At 40.7% G+C, this 20420-nt stretch overlaps 1 protein-coding gene across 3 annotated transcripts in view; it reads left to right on the plus strand.

Annotated features, from left to right (window-relative positions):
• Positions 1-20420, plus strand: part of SORCS3 (sortilin related VPS10 domain containing receptor 3) — a 603968-nt gene that overhangs the window by 503867 nt on the left and 79681 nt on the right. For all 3 annotated transcript variants that reach the window (XM_077125964.1, XM_077125965.1, XM_077125966.1), the window contains exons 9-13: positions 1372-1551; positions 9796-9942; positions 11524-11626; positions 16499-16575; positions 19364-19455. In XM_077125964.1, coding sequence (XP_076982079.1) covers positions 1372-1551; positions 9796-9942; positions 11524-11626; positions 16499-16575; positions 19364-19455 — 599 coding nt within the window. The remainder of the gene's footprint in view (positions 1-1371; positions 1552-9795; positions 9943-11523; positions 11627-16498; positions 16576-19363; positions 19456-20420) is intronic.

A 20420-nucleotide genomic window follows, 5' to 3' on the forward strand; every position in this document is an offset into this window, starting at 1 on the left:
CCTAGATAATGGCTTGATTTCTCTGATAATCTTTGTAAAGAGCCTAGCCACATGTGTGAATTGGCTTATATAAAGAATTTTGAATTGCTGACTCCTAGATTGATTTTAGAAATTACACAGTCCAGGATTTACATATTCGAATGGCTTCAGGATACAGTAGTTAACATCGACATGTTAATGTAAGACCATGATGATATATAGGGATATAAGACTGAGACTCCAATGAGTGCTGACTCCAGCTAAAGGACCTCAGATTCAAGTACTAAGTAGCTGCTCACTGACTATATAACCTGAAGCAAATTTTAAAATATCTGTGTGCCTTACTTTACACTTCAATAAAATGCAGACAATCATACTCCCTCCATCATTGGATGATTTGACTTTTAATTGAAGTAATTCTTTTAGATGACTTAGAACATTGCCTAAACATTAGCTATTTTTAGTGGTATCCCAGCCTCTTCATTTTTAGGTGAAGAAATTGAAGCCCAGGGAGACTGACTCATTTATCATTATACAGCTGACATATCAGAGTTTATATTATGACCCAGAACACTATATTCCAGCTTAAGAATCATTTCTTCTATATTAGTGATTTTTAAATGTTATTATTTGAAACATAAAAGAAAAACATAACTTAAAACTAATAACAGGGTATTATATTCTGTTAGCAGTAGAAGATCCCTCATCTTTAATCTTAAAGTATTACACAAAACTCCTGTACATAAAACTGATTCAAGTCGTACAGCTCTGATTAAAGCAGAGGTGAGAGGCCCAGAGCCCTACTCATTGAATCTCTCTCCATGACAACCCTTTTGTAATTCCCATGGCTATGAAGATGCCAAAGAAAGGTTTGAAAACTATTACACTATAGAATTTGAAAACATCAGTGAAGATCTAGAGAAGGGACAGGCCCTGTCTTTGCATGTATGAGTTTCCTCCCATAAGGCTACATGTCTTTGTTAGTGCTAATGCTTACTTTCATATATAAAAATTAAAAAGTGGGGCCGGCTATAGTGGCTCAGTGGCAGAGTTCTCACCTGCCATGCCAGAGACCCAGGTTTGATTCCTGGTGTCTGCCCATGTAAAAAATAAATAAATAGATAAAAAGTGAATTTCGATGGATCCCTTGAAGTCATGGAAAGCTATACCCACAAAAGCCCCTTATACCCATCTTGCTGTCACTTAGCAAAGAACAGAAATCATGATGCTCATGGTCTGTAGCCACGGTCTGACACAGAATGGTATAAATTGTCTATAATTCTAGTTTCTTTCTACCACTTCATAAGTCATGGCAATTACTCTTGCCCATGGCCCCAGTGGGTAAGAAGATATGGAGATCTGCTGCCTTACATGCCTTCTGTCTGCTTACAGGACATGCACATCATCAGTACTGATGAGAACCAAGTGTTTGCCGCAGTCCAAGAATGGAACCAGAATGACACATACAACCTCTACATCTCAGACACGCGTGGGATCTACTTCACCCTGGCCATGGAGAACATTAAGAGCAGCCGAGGTCTAATGGGAAACATCATTATTGAATTATATGAGGTATGTAACCAAGGTTGTCCCTTCCCTACATCCATCTGCCTTTCAAGAATTTTAATGGTATAAACACAAGCATTGCAGTCCGTCCTAAGTGTACCTCCATTCATATCAAGGCATGGCAGAAACAGAGGTATACTATAATAAAAAAACGATGCCATTGGGTAGAAAACAAAATCAGTAGAAAGTATCCTGATTCCCTGGAAGTTAGCTGCCAAGAGCTGAAATAATTCCCCTAAGAACAAGGTTTCAGTTTGGAAAATGTACTAAATTTCTTACTAGAGTTGTAAAAAATGGTAGAGATGGCTAAAGGTGTAAAGTAGCATTGGGGAGCTTACATTCCCATGCCTCTAATTACATTAGGAGGAAGAAATACACCTATGTTATTGGGCAATAAGTCTTGTCTTGTCGGGGGTGTGGATGAAGGTGGAGCTGCACTATATTCCCAGGACCCAGACCATTCCAAGGTCCTGTTGTATAAGTAAGGCTATAGAGATAATTGCATTATTCGTGTCCCTGTGGTCAGACACAAATAGGAGATGGTGGATGTTGTTCAAGATGGCCTTTCAGTCAAGAAGTCACTGTGTCTCTGACCCTATTAATATGGTAGATGAGTTTGCCACCATGCTGTTTCCTTCCTAAGAAAGGGAGTCTGAAATTTCATGGCCATTTACAATTGTGAGACACAATGATCTGAGGTGAAGCATGAATCAAAATGAAGAATGTGTCTAGATATATGTAATTTTTTCTTCCTGCTGAAGTGCATTTTCTGTCTTGTTGGGGAAAAAAATGTACATGTCATTGCATCTATAGAGCAGCAAAATGTACCAGAGAGGGTAACTCCTTTAAAACTAGCTCTATAGAGCTTGTTCTCCATTCAGCTTTATCAGGGTTGATTGTGTTCCTACTTTGTACTCGAGCTAATGAAGAAGGCAGGAGAGATATGGTTTGGGCTCTCAAGTAGTTTGCAATATGGTTTGTTGGTCTTTGAGGGGGTTGGTAAACAAAGGGCCTTTTCTACCCACCCAAAGTTGGAACCAGTTGAGACAGAGACATAGGGTGAGAGACAGAGACACAGAGATCAAATGTAATCTTTCTTGTTTTGAAAACTTATGTAGGAGAAAGAAGAAGAACTTGCTAATAGTGCAGCCCAGAATTGGACTTAGCCATTCAGTCATATACCAAAATAGTAAATCATAAGAAAATGTGCTCCCATAATACCACCGCACTGAGGCAAAGAGAATATAATCTTGCTAGGCAGAACCCCAAACTAGAGAAAATGGGGGAGGAACTGGACATTCTCAGTACTTTTTCATCATTGTGATTATAAGATATCTTGCCCTGGGGAGGAAGAAGTGAAGAAGTGGAAGAAGTCCCAAATATCAAGAATGTCAAGAACTAAGGATTGGAAGTATGTGTCGATTTGTGAGACAGTGAGCCAGCCATCCTAATTAAGCAGAATAAATGCTTAGTAGGGACAAGAATGAAGGCTAGATAAAAAGTTGAGGTTCAGATACTAGAAGGCAATGAAAACCAAAGGGAATAACTGGAACCTGGCTGTGTCTAGACCTTAACCATACTGAGGGATTTTAGAGGACCGTGCTGTTTTGCACCTGGAGATACATCCTGTGGTTTGAAGATAAAGCTCAATTTAATTTGTCTCTAGGGGTCTTCAGACTTTAACCTTTTTCACTGGAGATTCTCATTGAAACTGAAATTAAATAACATATGGCCAGTTAGCAAGGAGACTACAAGTTTTCTGGACTCTGAATAATGCAGCTTGGAAACCCAGTAAGTTCTCACATACAATTCAGCTAAATTAACACGCCTTCATTGAGTATATTTTGTTTGATGATATGGGGACTGGTGCATGAGACTAACAATCTACTGGAAAGATCTAAAGGACTCAGAGTAGCTATCACAATCTAACCTTATATTAGAGGTGTGGATACCCCATGTTGTGGGATCATAGAAGAGAAAGTTTAAGTCTAACTTGAAGAATTTAGGAAGACACGTAGATGAGATAGACTAAAGGATGAATTGGAGAGATGAAGACAGGTATAACTACTGGTGGATTCCCAGCATGATAATGAACAGAAGTCAGACTAGTAGAGATCCATTTTCACAAAATATTGAGCAATCTTGTGACGTGGTGGGAATAAAGATTGGAAGATGCTTAGTAGGGAACTTGACTGAAGAATTGAGCATTTATTCTGTGGACTGGTATTTCTCTGTCTTTTCCCCCACGTCTACATACCTACCAAATAATATTTGCATGCATCATGTGGTCTCTTGTGCCAAGTTAATTTGTAACTTTATATTATTTTCTTCAGCTTAAGTAAGCTTATGGTAATATAAATAACTAAAGTTGATGCCACTATAGAGATGATGTTGACTTTTCTGTTATATAAATTTTAAAAGAAAATTATTAACAACTTTACCCTTAATTATTAGTAACAGATTATCTGTGTCTGATGATTAATTGTGGGGTGTGTTGCCAGTGAGTGTTAACATCATGGTGTATTATCACTGTGTTGAAAAAACACCGTGGATAATGGTAAGCCATTGATGGTCAGAAAAGCCTGGTGAAAAGGCTGTGACCATAGGAGGTAGGATGGATTGGAGAAGGGAAAGGCCCTGGAGAGGGAGAAGGGTCTGAGACCTTCTTGAGCCAGGACTTCTCAGGCCATTACCCTTTCATTCCCTTGTCTGAAAGGTCAGAGATGCAGATAACTGTCAGATGTATGTGGTGTTTGTGGCTGATCACTGCCACTGAAAGCTAGTGGTATACCCATCTTCTGCGTGAACCTCTCTAGCCCCTTCTTAACAATGAAAAATCTCAAATATCCTCCCAATGTCTGAAGAGGGGACACAGAAAATGGCACTTATTAGTGAATTCACATTGCAGGTCTTGGCACTGGGAGATCTTGAGACTGGTAGATATTAAGCCCTCTGAGCTCCTCAAACCTAAGGAGGCTGAGAAATTGCCTAGTTGGAGAGCAGTCTTCTGCTGGAGAAAATCTCTGACTTGTTCTCCCTCATATCCTTGCCTCAAAGTATGCTGTTGTCATGGCTGCAATTATATAATGATGAAGGACAATAATACATGAAGGTTAAATAATCTATTTCTTGTTTAAGGTGTCTAACGTCCAGTCCACTGAAACAAGGCTGGCGTTGACAGCAATTGTGTTCCTTTATGTATGCTCAACGTTGAGATGTTCAAGGAACAAGAGGCAGGAGGCCTCCTTTGGGCAATGTAGCTTATCCTTTCCCTTTCCAGTGCAGGGGTTTGAGAAATAAACACTCTCCCAGGATGGTTCAGCACAGGATAGTGAATCCATTGTGTTCTTTCTGTCCTTCACACACAGTAATTCTTATGACACCATTTTCATATACAGCTCTTTTGTGGTTTCTTCACATGCCTAACTATGAACTATATTTATTCTTAGTTGCTGTCTACTGATAAAAGCAGAAGCAACTATTCTCTCCAGTACCCGCAGTAATGCTATAGAATTATGCTCTGAGATGCTGTGCTGGTGCATTTTCTTTGATGCTTACCTGATTATTAAGCATCCAGCTTACAACTTCTTATATAATAGTGACATACCAGGAAAGGCCTGGACCAGTTCTGTCCAATAAATGTTATCACGTGCGCGACCCTTGCAATTTTAAATTTTATGCTGCCCACGCTTAAAAGTAAAAAGAAACGGTGGAAGTTAACTGTAATAATATATTTGATTCAACCTAAAATATTACCATTTCAGCATACCATCAGTATAAAAAAATTACTAATGAGTTATTTTATATTCTTTTCATGCTAAGTCTGTAAAACCTTGGGTGTATTTTATACCTCCCACACATCTCCATTTGTATGGTAAATTTTCAGCAGAAAAACTTGATCAGTATTTACATTTCATAAAATTCACAGTAGAAAAAGTAGATTTGCATACCTGTTATTGAAAGCACACTTAAAAGTTTGCCAATAACTAAATTGATTATCAGGGTTTTTTAATTTAAATTTAACATAGCTAAAATTAAGTAAAATTAAAAATTCAGTCCCTCAGTCACACTAGCCATAGTTCAAATGCTAATTAACCATGTGTGGCTAGTGACACACACAGCTCTGGGCAGTTTGTTTCTTCTTATTTATCCATCACAATATCTGTCTGAGGTAGGTGTCTGTTTTAGTTTCCTAGGCTGTTCTAAGCAGATACCATGAAATGGGTTGGCTTAACAATGGGAATTTATTAACCTACAGTACTGATGCTGAGAAAAATGTTCAGTTCAAGGCATCATCAAGGCAATGCTTCTTTCCCAAAGACTGGCTTAACTTCACTTCCACATGACAGGGCACATGGCTGTGTCTGCTGGTCTCTCCCTTCTCATGGGTTTTGTTGCTTTCAGCTTCTTGCTTCCATGGTGTTCTCTCTCTCTCTGTCTGTCTGTCTGTGTCTCTCTCTCTCTTTCTCTTTATTCATTCCATTTATAAAGAACTCTATTAAGAAGATTAAGACCTGTCCTGATTGAGGTGAGTCATGCCCTAACTGAAGTAATCTCATCAAAAATCCCCACTGACAAAGGGCTTACATCCACAGGAATGGATTCAATTTAAGAACATGTCTTTCTGGGTTATATACAACCTCAAACCACCACAATGTCTTTCTCACTGTGCCCATGAGATTACAGAGGTGCAGGGATCTTAGTTATTTGGCTCAAGTCATACGGCTAGTAAATGTCACGTGAGTGGAATCATCCAATTGGTAGTTTTTTGGGTTTTGCTTCTTTCACTTAACATAATGCCTTTGAAATTCATCCATGCTCTTACATATATCAACAAGTGTTCTTTTTGTGTTACATAGTATTTCATTGTATTAGTGTGCCACAGTTTGTTTATTCATTCACCAGTTGAAGTACATTGAGGTTGTTTCCAGTTTTGTGTGATTATGAATAAACGTGATATAAACATTCACAAAAACCTAAGTTTTCATTTACCCATGAGGAATGGGTAAATACAAAATACTTAGGGGTTGGACTGCTGGGTCAAAGGTAAGCCTATGTTTAATTTTTTAAGAATCTGCCAAACTCTTCCAAAGTGACCATATCATATCATTTTGCATCCACACCAGCAATGTATGAGAGTTCCAGCTGCTCCACGTCTCACCAACACTTTGTATTGTCAGTTTTGTGTGTGAGTGTGTGTTTAGCCATTCTGATAAGGGCATAGTGGTATCTCATCATAGTTTTAATTTATACTTCTGAATAACTAATTATGTTTATCTTACTCTACATGGATAGTTAATAGGAAAACTCTCCACGCTATCCTTAATATCCTGGTGTCTTTGCCCATCTTATTGATGTTTCTTTGCCGTCCCTCTCCTGGGTACCTGTCATCCCCCCTCACTTTATCATAACCTTCTTTGACCCTTCTTGGACCAGGTGGACAGCTGATTAATAGCTCCACAGGGATTTTTCCCCAAACTGATCTTCCTCGGCCCCTTACAACAGACCCCACTCTAGGGACAGCTGGAGGCAGCCCATAGTAATTGCTTTTCACAGCAGGACCCCAGTTCCCTTGTCCTAAGGGCCCAGAAAGGTGAGTGACAGATGACCATGCCACCTGGACCTGGTGCTCTTCCCAGGGGCTGGCTGTCAGGTTCTCTCTGTACCTCAAATTGATTCTGGAAAGGAAAGTGGGCCGTGGAGGCCTGATACCTGGTGCTACTCTCTTTTGTGGCCACCACCACATTCTAGGACCCTTCTCCCTGGGCTACTGTGACCATCAGTGACAGCCACGCTCCTGCTTTCAAACAACAGTGGGAAGAAACATGTTTAAAGTTTATCTGATGCCACCCATCTCCTTGGATGGAGATGAGTTAAAAAGTGTATCTCATTCTCCATTTCCTCTATATTATACATAATGTTACCTGATGCATTTGTGTCAGAAATATATGTGGAAATAAACATGTAAATTTACACACAAATATGAGTATGAGTCCACTAGGTTGCAAAATAAATGTATTTCTTAATCGAGTTGCAACCAAAGAAAAAAGTTTAAAAGATGCTGGCCTGTGATATACAAAAGCAGAGTACCCTCCAAATATATCGCACATTTATAAGCTACAGAGAGCCAAAAGGCAATTCAGTAATAATGTTAGGGATTTGAACTAACCAAATATGAATTGGAGTGCTCTAGCTATTCAGAGAGGAGGGAAATTGCCATGGCATGTGCAACTTTCAGGAGAAATGCTTTCAGAGCAGGACATGAGACTCCCCTGAAAATCTTTCCTCTTCCATCTTTTCTGTGCCTGTTCTCCCTGATTTTGCTCTCAGAGTATATGGGACACACAGAAAATGTGAGTGATGAAACTTGTAGTAGGAAAACATGGTGATGACACTTACATCTGCTTATCTGGAGGAGTAAAAGAGGCAACTGAGTAGTTAGAAATTCCTGCTGCGCTAGAGGGGAGGCAGGAGGTGTGGATGGCAGGAGCTCCACAGAAGCAATGGGTCTCGGACCCAGGAGAATGAATCTAACCTGAGCATTTTCTTCCAGAAAGTGGCTAACAAGACCTTAGGCACTTGTTGGACAGGGGCCAGCTGGCTCAGGAGAGAGTCCTCTGAAATTGTTCTCTGGTAGTCTAGCAGAAAAGGCACTAGATAAAAGAAGAAGAGGGCTCCAAAAAGTTCTAGAGAAAGCAGATTCCTTTCTCTTGAGGGATGATTGGCAGTGGGGTTTGAGAGAAACTCCTTTCCTGAGAGTTGTAAGGACTGTGGTGATCTGAGAGCCTCACACTCCTGGAGGAGTATGTGATATGCCAGGCCTCAGCCTTCTAAGAACAGGCAATGGCTGTAAGCTTAGGGCAGGGAGCGTCCCCTGGGGGAGGGGGTCACTCTGACACCGCTGCCCATCCCTCAATTGGCTTCTCTCCTTACCCTATTTCCCTTGTTGGCCTTTTGTCAAATCCCCCTGGTTGTTTACTTCCCATAATTCTTTTCTCCTGCTGACATTTTCTATTCATGTTTTCATTTATTTATTTTTATGTGGGTTGGCGCTCTTTTAGGGTCAGTCAGGTTATTAAAAAAAAAAAAGGACTTATTTCATCAGTGAGATTAATGTCATTAAAAAAATTAAAACTCACATCATGGAACTCTTTCCTTTTCCTTCCACTCATGATTTCTTAGAGCTCAAATAAACTGCAGTTAAACATGATCCTCCAAGGGAGAGTCATATACAATTCGACATTTGACTTATCTGAGTAACTTAGATACTTTCCATTCAACCTCTTCTTTGTATATGTTTAAACTATGTGAATCATTTTTTGGCTTTGGAATGTGCTAGAACTTCCATAGGGATTTAAGGAAATCTTTATTTGACACAGGGCATTGTCATTCTAAACTTCTGATCTCATTGTCCAGCATGTAGATGTAGAAGGACTAAAAGTTTGTGAGTCAAGTCTACTTACCCCAGGTCCCTTCTTTATGATAAATCTCTTGTAATCCTCTAGCTACTTGTTTTGTGGTGTTGCTTTTCTCCAGTAAAAATATCAAGGGTATGCAGATTCAACAAATTAGGAAACCTGGCAAGGGTTCTCCGCATTACCTCATGTCTCTTTTACCAGCCAACTGGAAACTGAGAAGCAACAGGGTGAATTTAGCCTATTTCAGAGTGACCATTGGCTGAGACTCAAAGATAATAAGAGAGTTATCCAAGGTCACACAGTGAGCTAGTGTGTGGCCAGAAATGGATGCCAGGTCTCCAAACTGGGCCATCTGCCCCAAAATGTCTGCCTCATTACTAATCAGGATGCTTGGACTTCCCCAATAAGGATTATCCCTCAATACTTTGAAAACCTGTCTACAAGCCCCTCCTATTAAAAAATGTGTTTCTGGCAGGGGAATTCCTATAAATGTTACCAACCACTTCCACCCCAGAGAGAATGTTAGTGGCTAATTAAGGGTATGACCCTTTGCAACAAAGTGCAGTGATTTGTGTAGTGGGGGGAAGGAAGAGAAATGAAGTGGGGATGGGGGATGGGGGAGGGCTGAGGGTTACAGAGATGAACTTAAACTTTTCCTTTTTTAACCAGAGACTATATGGTATGCAGTATTTCTGATAATATGCCTTCTTCTTCTCTTTTTTGGTGTTCCTAACACCTTGTAGAAAAATTCTGCAGCTTCTCTCAGGGTTTCTCCAAGATTACAGGGTTTTTTGGGCCAACATCGTTCTCCATCTCTTGCCCTTTCTCCTAGGTAGCAGGTATCAAAGGGATATTCCTGGCAAACAAGAAGGTGGATGACCAGGTGAAGACGTACATCACTTACAACAAGGGCAGGGATTGGCGCCTTCTGCAAGCTCCAGACGTGGACCTGCAAGGGAGTCCAGTGCACTGCCTACTGGTCAGTCCTCCAGTCTCATCTAAAGTTCACAGGGCAGGCTTGTTCCCTGGGAATTCTTCCCTCAAGGAGCTTTATGAACTTGGCTAGTGATGGACAGGGGATTTCCTTCAACTCCCAAAGAATTGGTCTATGGGCTGCATCTGCCACATCAACTGAAATTCACTTGAGACTCATAGGCTTACTAAGAATCTTCTCCACACTCTGCTCTGTGTAAGATGAAGAAATGTATAAGAGAAGGAGCCTATCTGTGCTCAAGGCTCCCAGGCAAAGCTCGGTAGCTCAGTAACTGAAAATGATCTGATAATAGTTTGATAAGTGCTTGATAGAGGTCAAGGTGAGCAAAGGTGGCCCTGGCAGCCCACACGGGACAATTAGTTAATCTATCAGGATTCCCAAGGTACCTGCTGCATGAAATATTGTAGGAGACACTATAGAAGATACAAAAAAATATATGATGTCATCCCTGCCCCTCCCCTTAGTTATGCCCAGGTACTGCCACTCGAAGTAGGCAGGGAAGGTAATTAATAATACAATTCACTACACTCAGTGTCCTCTTAATGAGGATCCATTAGGAAACTATTCTAAGGTTTCATAAATGGTTATATTTCTCCCAAGCAAAATATTGCATTTTATCACTTATTCAAAAAGGTTTATTAACCACATATTATAATCTAGACTATATGTTAAAAACGGAGGACCTAGTAGTAAAGAGGATGGACTGGGCTCTTCCCCTTTTTCAGTTTTCAGTCCTATTCCCTGTGTCCCTTTTTGCCTTGGGTATTAGAAAGCTCAGAGAAGAATGACTGCCTACCTGTAGAAACTGGTCACAGATGATTTTTTTCCCCCTCAAACCTTATCCATGGCTTCATCTTATTTTTTTAAACTAATGTTTTCTTACCAATTTCATCATCTTATTTTTTATTTATTGTATAGTGTACATCTCTATAAATCCCTACCCCTTTTAAGAAAGCCCCAGATGTTTAAATAAATAACTATCACAGGCATATGAGTTTTAGATCAATGTCTTCAATCATTTTATGTAAAATTCAAATGAAGTTTTAAGCAAGAGCCTGATACCTGAAACAGAAATGGAGACAGTGCTGTTGAAGAGAGTAGAGGGTCTGGAGACTGCTTCACTAAGCTTCCCCTCATTGCCCTTGTGGCCTCTTAGAGTTCCAAGAAGCAGAGCTTGGCAAGGCTTGACTGCCTGTCAATGGTCAGATTCAGGTACGGGTGAAGGTCAGGGCCACCCTGTGGGACGGCATAGTCTTTCCAGCCTCAGAAGGCAGACTGTGCATTGCGATTTGGTGGATAGGGTGGGGGTGACGAAGCTTCGCAAAGGCTCATTATTGTGGGTGGGAATGGGCACAGGTGTGGGTCTTTGAAGGGTGCCCAGGGCAGCCTGTGATGTGGACATACTATTTCAGGTGGAGAAACTCCTGCCCCAAATTCAGGATGCAACTTGTCACCCAATACCCTGTAATTGCTGGAAGCTGGACTGCCCATCTCTGGAGTTAGGAGTGTGTGTGTGTGTGTCAGAAGATCCCTGGAATGATGCTATTTGCTTCTTTTCCCTTTTAGCCCTTCTGCTCCTTACACCTGCACTTGCAGATCTCTGAAAACCCATATTCCTCTGGAAGAATCTCCAGCAAGGAGACAGCCCCAGGGCTTGTGGTGGCTACAGGTAAGGATCAGGAAGTTATTCCCTGGGCTTCTTCCTCATTGAGGGCTTCGGGAATCAGTTTGGAGCCTACTTTTGAATCATGGACCCATATTGGGCACCCGATGAAAGCTGTGGGCACTCTCCCCATCTTTAGACCCAAAGCTAAGAGCCTTGAACTCTGGATCTTGATAACTTTTAGGTTCATATATCATCCCACACAGTCACAGAGCTGTCATCAGTGGTTAGCTAGAGGCCAGAGTTCCTCTCAAAGTAAACTGACAGATGAGAAAGATGGTTTGTAATAAGGAAGTCTCACTTTAAGAAAACATTATATGAACTGCTCAGCTCACCAAATATAAGTTGGGTTGATTTTCTCTTTACACAGACGTTTCTTTACAAAGGGTTTCACCCCAGAGCTGTTTTTAATCAGGAGGTCTCTGGTGCATGTAAAGGTTTGTTTACACATGATTAACCACTTGGCTGAGAGCCTGGGGAAAGGGCAGAAAAACTTAGGTTTGCATTGTTGGAGCCACTGTCCACTGAACATCAATCAGAAATGAAGATAAAGCAACACTGAAATGAAAACGAAAGTCTCTGGGGAAGTGTGCTCTGATTTGCATGCATTTGATTTACATACACCTTTTCAGGAATACATTGATGGCATAAAGCAGGCAGCCTTCTAATCTTACAATTTAGAGCTCTGGTGTTAGGCAGACTTTTTCTAATGAAAGCGGATAAATGCACTACGACTTTCAAAGCTGGTACATTCTTTCTCATCAGCCAGAACCTCTTCCCCTTGGAGTTACTACTCTCCTAGGCATGGCTTCCTTCTCTAAGCATCTAATTTAGTGAGCTTTTAAATTACAACCACTGACCAACTGCTCTTATCAGACTGATAACTAATGTCATCGTCTGCCATTTCAGCCAGCTCATCTCAAACCCACACGGATGGGATCACCATTTTTAACACTGCCGGCCTCAGGGAGCCCATGCTAGCAAGGGGTCAGGGCAGACTCTGCTGCGATTCTCCTTGCTTGGAGAGTGACCCCCACACTCTAATCCATGTGGGTTGGTCCTCCCAGCTCAGAGCTACTCCATCCTCAGCCTCTCCAAAAGACCTACAGCAGGCCCTGAGCAGAGAGTAGAAACAACACTGGGCAGTGATCAATAATAAAAGTTAATATTTTTTGAAGATTTACTCTGTAGCCAGGCATTGTCTGCATGACTTAGTCACCCAACTTCAGGGCTTTCACTGGTGAAGTGGGAATAACAGTACTACTATAATAGTATTGCAGGAGTCAATGAAGCAATGAATGGAAAGTTCTTAGGACAGTGCCTAGGTTATATGGAATGCCCAAGACCTGTTGCCTATTATCATCATACATTTTACAGAAATTAAAACTTCCCTTCTTGCCTTGGAAGAATATAATTAACTCATCTCCGTCAATAGAATCTGTAAGTCATATGTAGACTTAGTGCATATGCTGAAGGAAACTCAGTAAACTTGCTGTGCTGGTTTCAGATCTGAGCTCTGACACTTGTCTTGTAATTAATCTGATTTCTTTAACCTCTGAGCTTCAGTTCCCTTGTTTGTAAAGCAGGGATGCTCTCTACCTGTTCTAAGAATTGGGGACAGAAGAGAATGAGTTTCCATGACCCAGGAGGGAGCTCAGAGCATAGTAAGCTGTTTGAGGGGTGGTAGTTATTTCCTGTGACCAACCCCTAAACTAGTGTAAGGTTAAGTCTTTTGTAAATTAACAAACATGCAGACTTTAAAGAATTGTCTTTTTTCATTCATTTAGTCCGTATATATTGGAATTGACTTCCTTTTTCACCCCCCTTTGAAATTCTTGAAGCTTTTTTTATATTGCACCAAGGGACGCTGGGAGGGGTACAACACAATGTATGAGATCTGCATGCGAAGACAGAGCTAGACCAGTAGGGAGTGACCCTCATATCCAGCTTCCCCTTGCTAGCTTTCCTGATCTCCCTGGGAGATATTTTTCAACAGAAGAGAAAAATAATGAAGTCACCAAGTGTATCTTCAGTGACCTGAACAGAGCCTGTTTCTCCAGGACTCTTTCCCAAACCCGTGGGTTCTAGTGACCCTGGGATCTCTCGTATCCTCTCCCACCTCTCTCACTTCCTCTTTTCACCTCGCATTCAGATTTGGGCTCAGGGAAGTATATACTGGTATTCATCACAGACTCTCCTGGAAGGCATCTCAGAAGGCAGATGGGTCCCAGTCTGAAGTGTTTAGCAATTGCTTTCAGCAAGCAGAAACTCTGATGTTCTCCATGTCCTGCACAAGTTGGTTTCAAGATAGTAGTAAAGACCTCACATCCTCAAGTGCTTTACAATATGTACAGCACTTTCATTGTCTCAATCTCCTTGTGACTCTATGATGTAGGAAGTGTGATAATGTTCTCCTCAGTTTATAGAAGAAGAGATGCAGGTGAGGTGGGGACAGGTGCCACACTCCCCCTGGCTCCAGGTCTAGTGCTCCCTCCAGTAAAACCACCCATTCAGCTGAGCCCTGAGCTCCTTTACCTACCAGCTCCATGGCTAATCCAAATTCCCTACTCAAGTTCCTCATGCCCTCGTGCAGGCCCCTCCATTGGAGGTCCTTACCCTATCTGCTCTTAACTATGCATGATCTGCCTCCTGCTCCACTGAACCCTTAACTACCCAGCATGGGCTGCTCCTGCCTCTGGCATAGGCGATTGTGCGAGACGCATCTCTAACCCCCAGAGGACCTCAAAAGTCCCATTTTTTTGCAGAGGTGCTTAATTAAGGAACAGTAAAGGATAACCCTGGGAGGAAATGGGGGTGAAAGCAGTGAGTTTAAACCTGCCCAAAAAAGACAACAAAACCCCCATCACTGATCAGCTAAGTTTTGTGTGGGAAAAGCACTCTGTTCTTTTCTCTGTCTCAGTCTTCCTTCATCTGTCCTATCATACCACATAGCAATGGCTACATCTACTTCTTCCAACCTGCGTCAGTGGCTGTGCCAGTCTCACCAGCTCCACACCAGCCAGTGAGGTTCATTACTGAACCCTTCCTTCTCTGACGCCATAACCCAGGCTCTTCCTATTGGAACTTGTCTGCATTACCACTTAAGGACTGCAGTTGTTCAGCAATTGAATTGCCCTGGATCCATCTATCCCTGCATCTGGGTACCAACTTTATTACTCCTCTGATTAGCATCATTTCTTTCAGGGCCCCTTCAGTTGCCTGAAGATATTTTCAAAAACAGATTTCATGGTGAGCTTTGGTTTCTTGCCCCATGGAGCCACCAGAAGCAATCTAGTTGAGTTCTGAGGCTGAGGACATTGACAGAACCAGTATCAGAACCAAGTGTTGGGTGATGAGATCCTAAGACACTATGCCAGAGATGGCAGGTACAGAGTTCTGAGGCAGTTTTACCCCTGCCTCCCTCTCTTTCCACCACCCATGGTAGACGTTACTAGTCTATCATCATACTTTTTTCTGTTGAAACCATATGTGACCTCCGAATCCTTCTTAGCACAATGCTCCAGGGAGCTACTACCAAACAACTCAAGTTGAAGTTCTTTGCCATCTTCCTCTTTCCTTTCTCATCTGTCTTCTAAAACCTGTTTCTGGAAAGTTGAATTCCAAATTCCAGGCAGATTTGTTCAGAGCTGCTCACCAAGCCTCTCCCTACCACACTTGTTTCTGCTGCCTGAGCCATGATCCCCCAGGGTTATTTTTAGAAGCTTGAGTGTCAAAACAAGTTGACTAGCTGTGTGCTCCCTGATGCTGATGGGAGCTTGACAAGCTGTAGCCTGGCTTTAATTTTTCATTTTGAAGCATTAAATGTCAGGAGCTCAATTAACATTTTCATTATTGCATTTTTATTGTGCTCTTATTTAGGCTACAGATGTGTGGGAGCTAATATTCCCTTCCTGCTATTTTTAAAGAAAAAAAATATTAGCTAATATGACAAACTGTTACATGTTTAGGGTATCTTCCTGGTTCTCAGTACCTCCCCAAATGCCCATCAACATTGGAATATTATTCAATCATATGCTTGTTCATTCATTCATCTTTCCATAATATTTAATGAGCAAACAACTACTAAGTTTGAGATACTGTTCTAGGCTCCAGCGGGAGATGCCAATTGGGGAAACAGGGGTATTATAGATAGGCTGGAAAATCTTAATCGCTTGCCTTTTAATAAAAGATGATGAAGTTTAAAGGGAAGGAAAAGAAGAGGAGAGAGTACAAGATGAAGGGAAGGTAAGTGTGGTCAGTTTAGGCATAAACTAATGACTTCTCCTGCCACGCTTGATGCCCACAATATGCTAGGTCTCATTACCTTATTCTGAGAACTCTATAATTCAGGTTACATCATCTGTACCACTGTGTCACTCACCTGCCCTGCGCTCAAGGGACACATTGATAAGTTAGAGTATAGACACGCATGTGCATCTGTGCAAATGCAGTCATACACACACACCAGTGTTTCTGAGACTAAAATCCTGCATAAGGAGGAAGGTGCTTCTAGGCCCAGCTTCTCCATGTGTGTATGCTCTTTCAATCTTTGCCACCTTCCAGGGACATCTGTGAAGAGCAATTGAAGAGACTATTGGTATAGAATGAATAGGTCAAGATATCTAAGCTAATCAATGTTTGGTTTTTTTCATCTTACCATTTAGAGACATAGGGTGTCAGTCCTGTCATACAACTTACTTTTTTCCCACATTGGGTTTTTCTTCCTGCTAGGTTTTTTATATGATACCAAGAAAGAGACTGCACAAGTCAACTGAAACACCAGTTGGCAAACTTTGCTCCCTGCTACCCACTCACCAATACCAAGTATACTTACTGTGTGAACTGTCTGACACTTTCAAATATCTGCTTATATTTCAGGCAACATTGGCCAGGAGCTTTCTTATACTGATGTTGGTGTATTCATTTCCTCTGATGGGGGCAACACCTGGAGACAGGTAACTGGGTGATTCAGGGACAGGGAAGAGGCATTTGGAACAGGTTTTGCTGACGTCTCCCCTATTGTAGATTCTCTACTATATTATTAATTTGGGTTGTGAAAAAATTGAAGCAACTTTCAGTTTCATAAATTTGACTGGCAGATTAGAAGGGTAAAAGGGTTAGATGGGAAGAGCACTGGACAGTGATGAAGAACTGGAATTTTCCAAGCTCATTTAGGAATAAATGTTAAACACCCATCATATGCTAAGTCCTGTTCTGGATTCTGGAGATAGAACTACTACAACTTTATCATAAATACCGTTCATGATTAATATAATGGGTTCTTGGCAAGAAGATCTCTTTACCTTTTGAATTTGTTTCTTTATCTACCAGTTGAAGGGGTTAGAATATTAAAGTAGGTAAAGCCATGGAAATCTATAGTTATTTCAGCCCAGCATTAGGTAAATATGAAACAACTTAACATATCCATGGCTACATGAAAAAATTAATTCAATTTTACAAGCATTTGTGGCAGTGCTGTCCAATAGAACTTTGAGTGATGATGGATATATTTAATATCTTTACAGTTTCATGTCTCTGTTGAACACTTCAAGTGTGGTGCATGTGATAAAATTTTATTCAATTAATGTAAAACGAAATAGTCACATGTGGTCTCTATATTTGACAGCGCAGATGTATAAAGTATCAACTAGGAATCAAGCACAAACCTGGAGAGGCTACTGAATACTTAAGAGTGCCTTTCCTTGAGGACCTCAAAATTAAGTAGAGAAAACAGATTAATAAATAACTACAGTTCAAGGTGATAATTTTTTTTTAGTGGCATTTATATCATGCAGAGAAACATGACTAATTGATTCTACTGAGGAAACCAGGGATGTCTTTACAAGAAGAGGTGACATTTTGCTAGGTCTTAAAGATGAGAAAGTTCTACCTGGGGAAGACAAGGGAACAACACCAGATAAGTCGTTAATGAAGATGAAGTCACCAACTGAAATCTTCCTAACAAGTTCCTATTGGATTTCTTAGTAAAGATTAGCACCCCCATCACCAACATCATCGTCACCATCACCACTGCCCCCACCAATCAGAAAAGTTGACCAAGCCCTTAGTAGACATAATTTAAGTACTACAAGGCATTCAGAGTAGAATAAGCCAAAGGTCCTGTATGCATGGACATGATCAGGTGAATGGGAACAGAGACATAAATAACATGCATTCAAAATATAAGATAACCTGTTATAAGTACCAAATTAACATACAAACTGGAATACAAACACATATAATCAAAAACTCTGAGAAAGGGAAGTTCTCAATGGACAAACAGCTATCCCTCCAAATCAAGATACAGCTAATGGCCATTTGGCCAGTGTAACATCCCTTTTTTTTTTTGTCTCTGTTTAGATTTTCTTTCTTCTTTTCCCAGAGAGTTAAGGATTTCGCTCTTCATTCAATTACTGAACTATATGAGAGTTAGCAGTAGCCATCATGATAGTATTGAGAGGAAAGTGTGAAGATAACTTTCCAATCCTTCCAACTCTCAAGGCTCTTCTTATAGCCTTCAACCTCAGTCTACAACCCAGCATGTCCATCATATGCTTAACCTAAAGCCCTCCTTTGAGGTCTGGAGAGAAAATGCTAGCCTTGTAAGACCAGCTTGTATGTTTATATCCAAGATATACCTTTATGTGTTAAGACTTACCATGAATATGGGAATTTTTCTTTCCTTAAAGGGTAAAAATGAAAAAGTAAAGCAATTGAGAGGTTTAGGGCTAATGAACTATTTACTTTTTCTCTATAGTGTTCCCTAGAGCATATGTGCAGGAGACTCCATCCCTCCTATCTTTTTCTTTAAATATGCTTATACCTTCTTAGCTATTTTAGTGCTTATCACTTAACCCACCATCCTAATCTCTCCCTCTAGGCTGAAAGAGTGACCATCCATGGTTAACAGCTAGAACAATACTCCAATCCCATTTTTCTATAGAAGTTCTAAATTTGGATTTGTTTCTATGCTGAAAGAGAAGTATTTTTTCTATTTCAAGTTGGAAATTTGAAAGTCATTTCTAATAGAAGCATTGGTATATTTGAGATTATGTTCTGAAGTTCTTTTAACCCAGAGCCTTGCATCACTGTAGGTACTTAGTAAATGCTTATGAGTGGATTGGTGGGTGGGTGGGTGGGTGGATGTATAGGTGAATAGATGGATGGATGCATTTAGAGTATGAATCGAGAGGCACCAAACTTAGGTTTTCATTCAACTTGCAGGGGAACCCAGGAATTGATGGCTAAGTCTGGGAATTCAGTCACTGTGTATCCTGATATCTAGGAATATTGTCTTTCAAGTTCCTATATAATTTATAAACACTATAACACACAGTCTGTTTTTAAATTAGCAAACATCTGAATACATGAGGAGTAAAAGGGCTGAATGGAAACTTTCTAGGATGAAAAAATGGAGACACTTCTTTGAAGTCATCCTTTCCTTTGGGTGACATAGCTAGGTGTGCACATTGCTGACTTACCTTCCTGTAGCATGTTAGTTCATAATATTAGTGAAAAAATCCTGGAAATGCCATTTGAGTGGCCCAGAGAAAGTTATTTGTTCTCTGCAAGCCCATTTCCTCATCTTTGATATGGGGCTGATGATACTTGACACAGTAATTATAGGGTCGCTGGAAGGTTCTGAATTTAAATGAAACAGTATATGTGAAAGACTTTGCGAACTGTCAAGCACTGTGAAAATGTAAGGTGTTGCTATGATTGTTGTTGCTGTTGTCGTTCCAGATCTTTGATGAAGAATACAATGTCTGGTTCCTAGACTGGGGTGGCGCCCTCGTGGCCATGAAACACACACCTCTGCCGGTCAGGCATTTGTGGTAAGGACAGCTCCTACCCTATCAATGAGTAGCTTTTCAGTGGAGAAGATTGGGACATGTTATTTTGCATGGTTTTGCACCCATTTTTCTACTTACCTAATTTTTTCATCTATCCATCCATCCATCCACCCATCCATTTAATTTTCACCACATCAACTAACTTGTAGGTAGCAGTAGTAGGCCAGATAATTCAGATGGGAAAGTATGATAAGTGGGAAGTGGAGAGTCAGATAAGGCAGAAAAGAGCAGGAAGGACCTGCGAGTTCAAGTAGCCAAGATTAGGAATCCAAGATGAAAATGACCACAAGAGGGTGAATAGGTACATGTAGCAAATATTGAAATCAGTTCTAGATAAAATGAGATTGAGATGTCTATGAACATTCAAGCTGAGATGACCACTAGCTCTCAGATGTATATATCTGAATTTCGGGAGAAGTTTTGACTGATACTCTAGGTCTAGGAGTCATTATACATTAAGTGGTGGTTAAAGCCTAGGCAGTGGGGTCAATGCCTCAGAAGAGGGAACATAATAAGGAGAGACAAGGGGCTACTATGGTAAACATTAACAATCAGACAGAAGAAAAAAATTATAGACTATATTAAGGTAGAAATGGCTAAAAACATACAAAGATAAATCGGGAAATGTTGTCATATATACATAAGGAGGAGAGACCGGTGATAAGCACCATCAAATTCTGACATCAGTCCATGTCAGTTATGGAGCAAAAGGAAACCCAAGATTAAGCAGTGTAGGTGGTCAATGGTGGTCTTTGCCAAAGTAGATTTAAAAGAGCAAAGTAGGGAGGTGCAATGGTGGAATAGTGGCTCAGTGGAAGAAATCTTGCCTGCCATGTCAGAGACTCGGGTTCAATTCCTGGAGCCTGCCCATGTTAAAAAAAAAAAGAGCAGTGGAGTTTAAAGTGAAATTGCAAGATATTTAGAAATGAACGAGAAGAAATGAAATG

This window comes from Tamandua tetradactyla, chromosome 13, assembly GCF_023851605.1.
Source record: "Tamandua tetradactyla isolate mTamTet1 chromosome 13, mTamTet1.pri, whole genome shotgun sequence".
In the NCBI taxonomy this organism is placed as follows: Eukaryota; Metazoa; Chordata; class Mammalia; order Pilosa; family Myrmecophagidae; genus Tamandua; species Tamandua tetradactyla.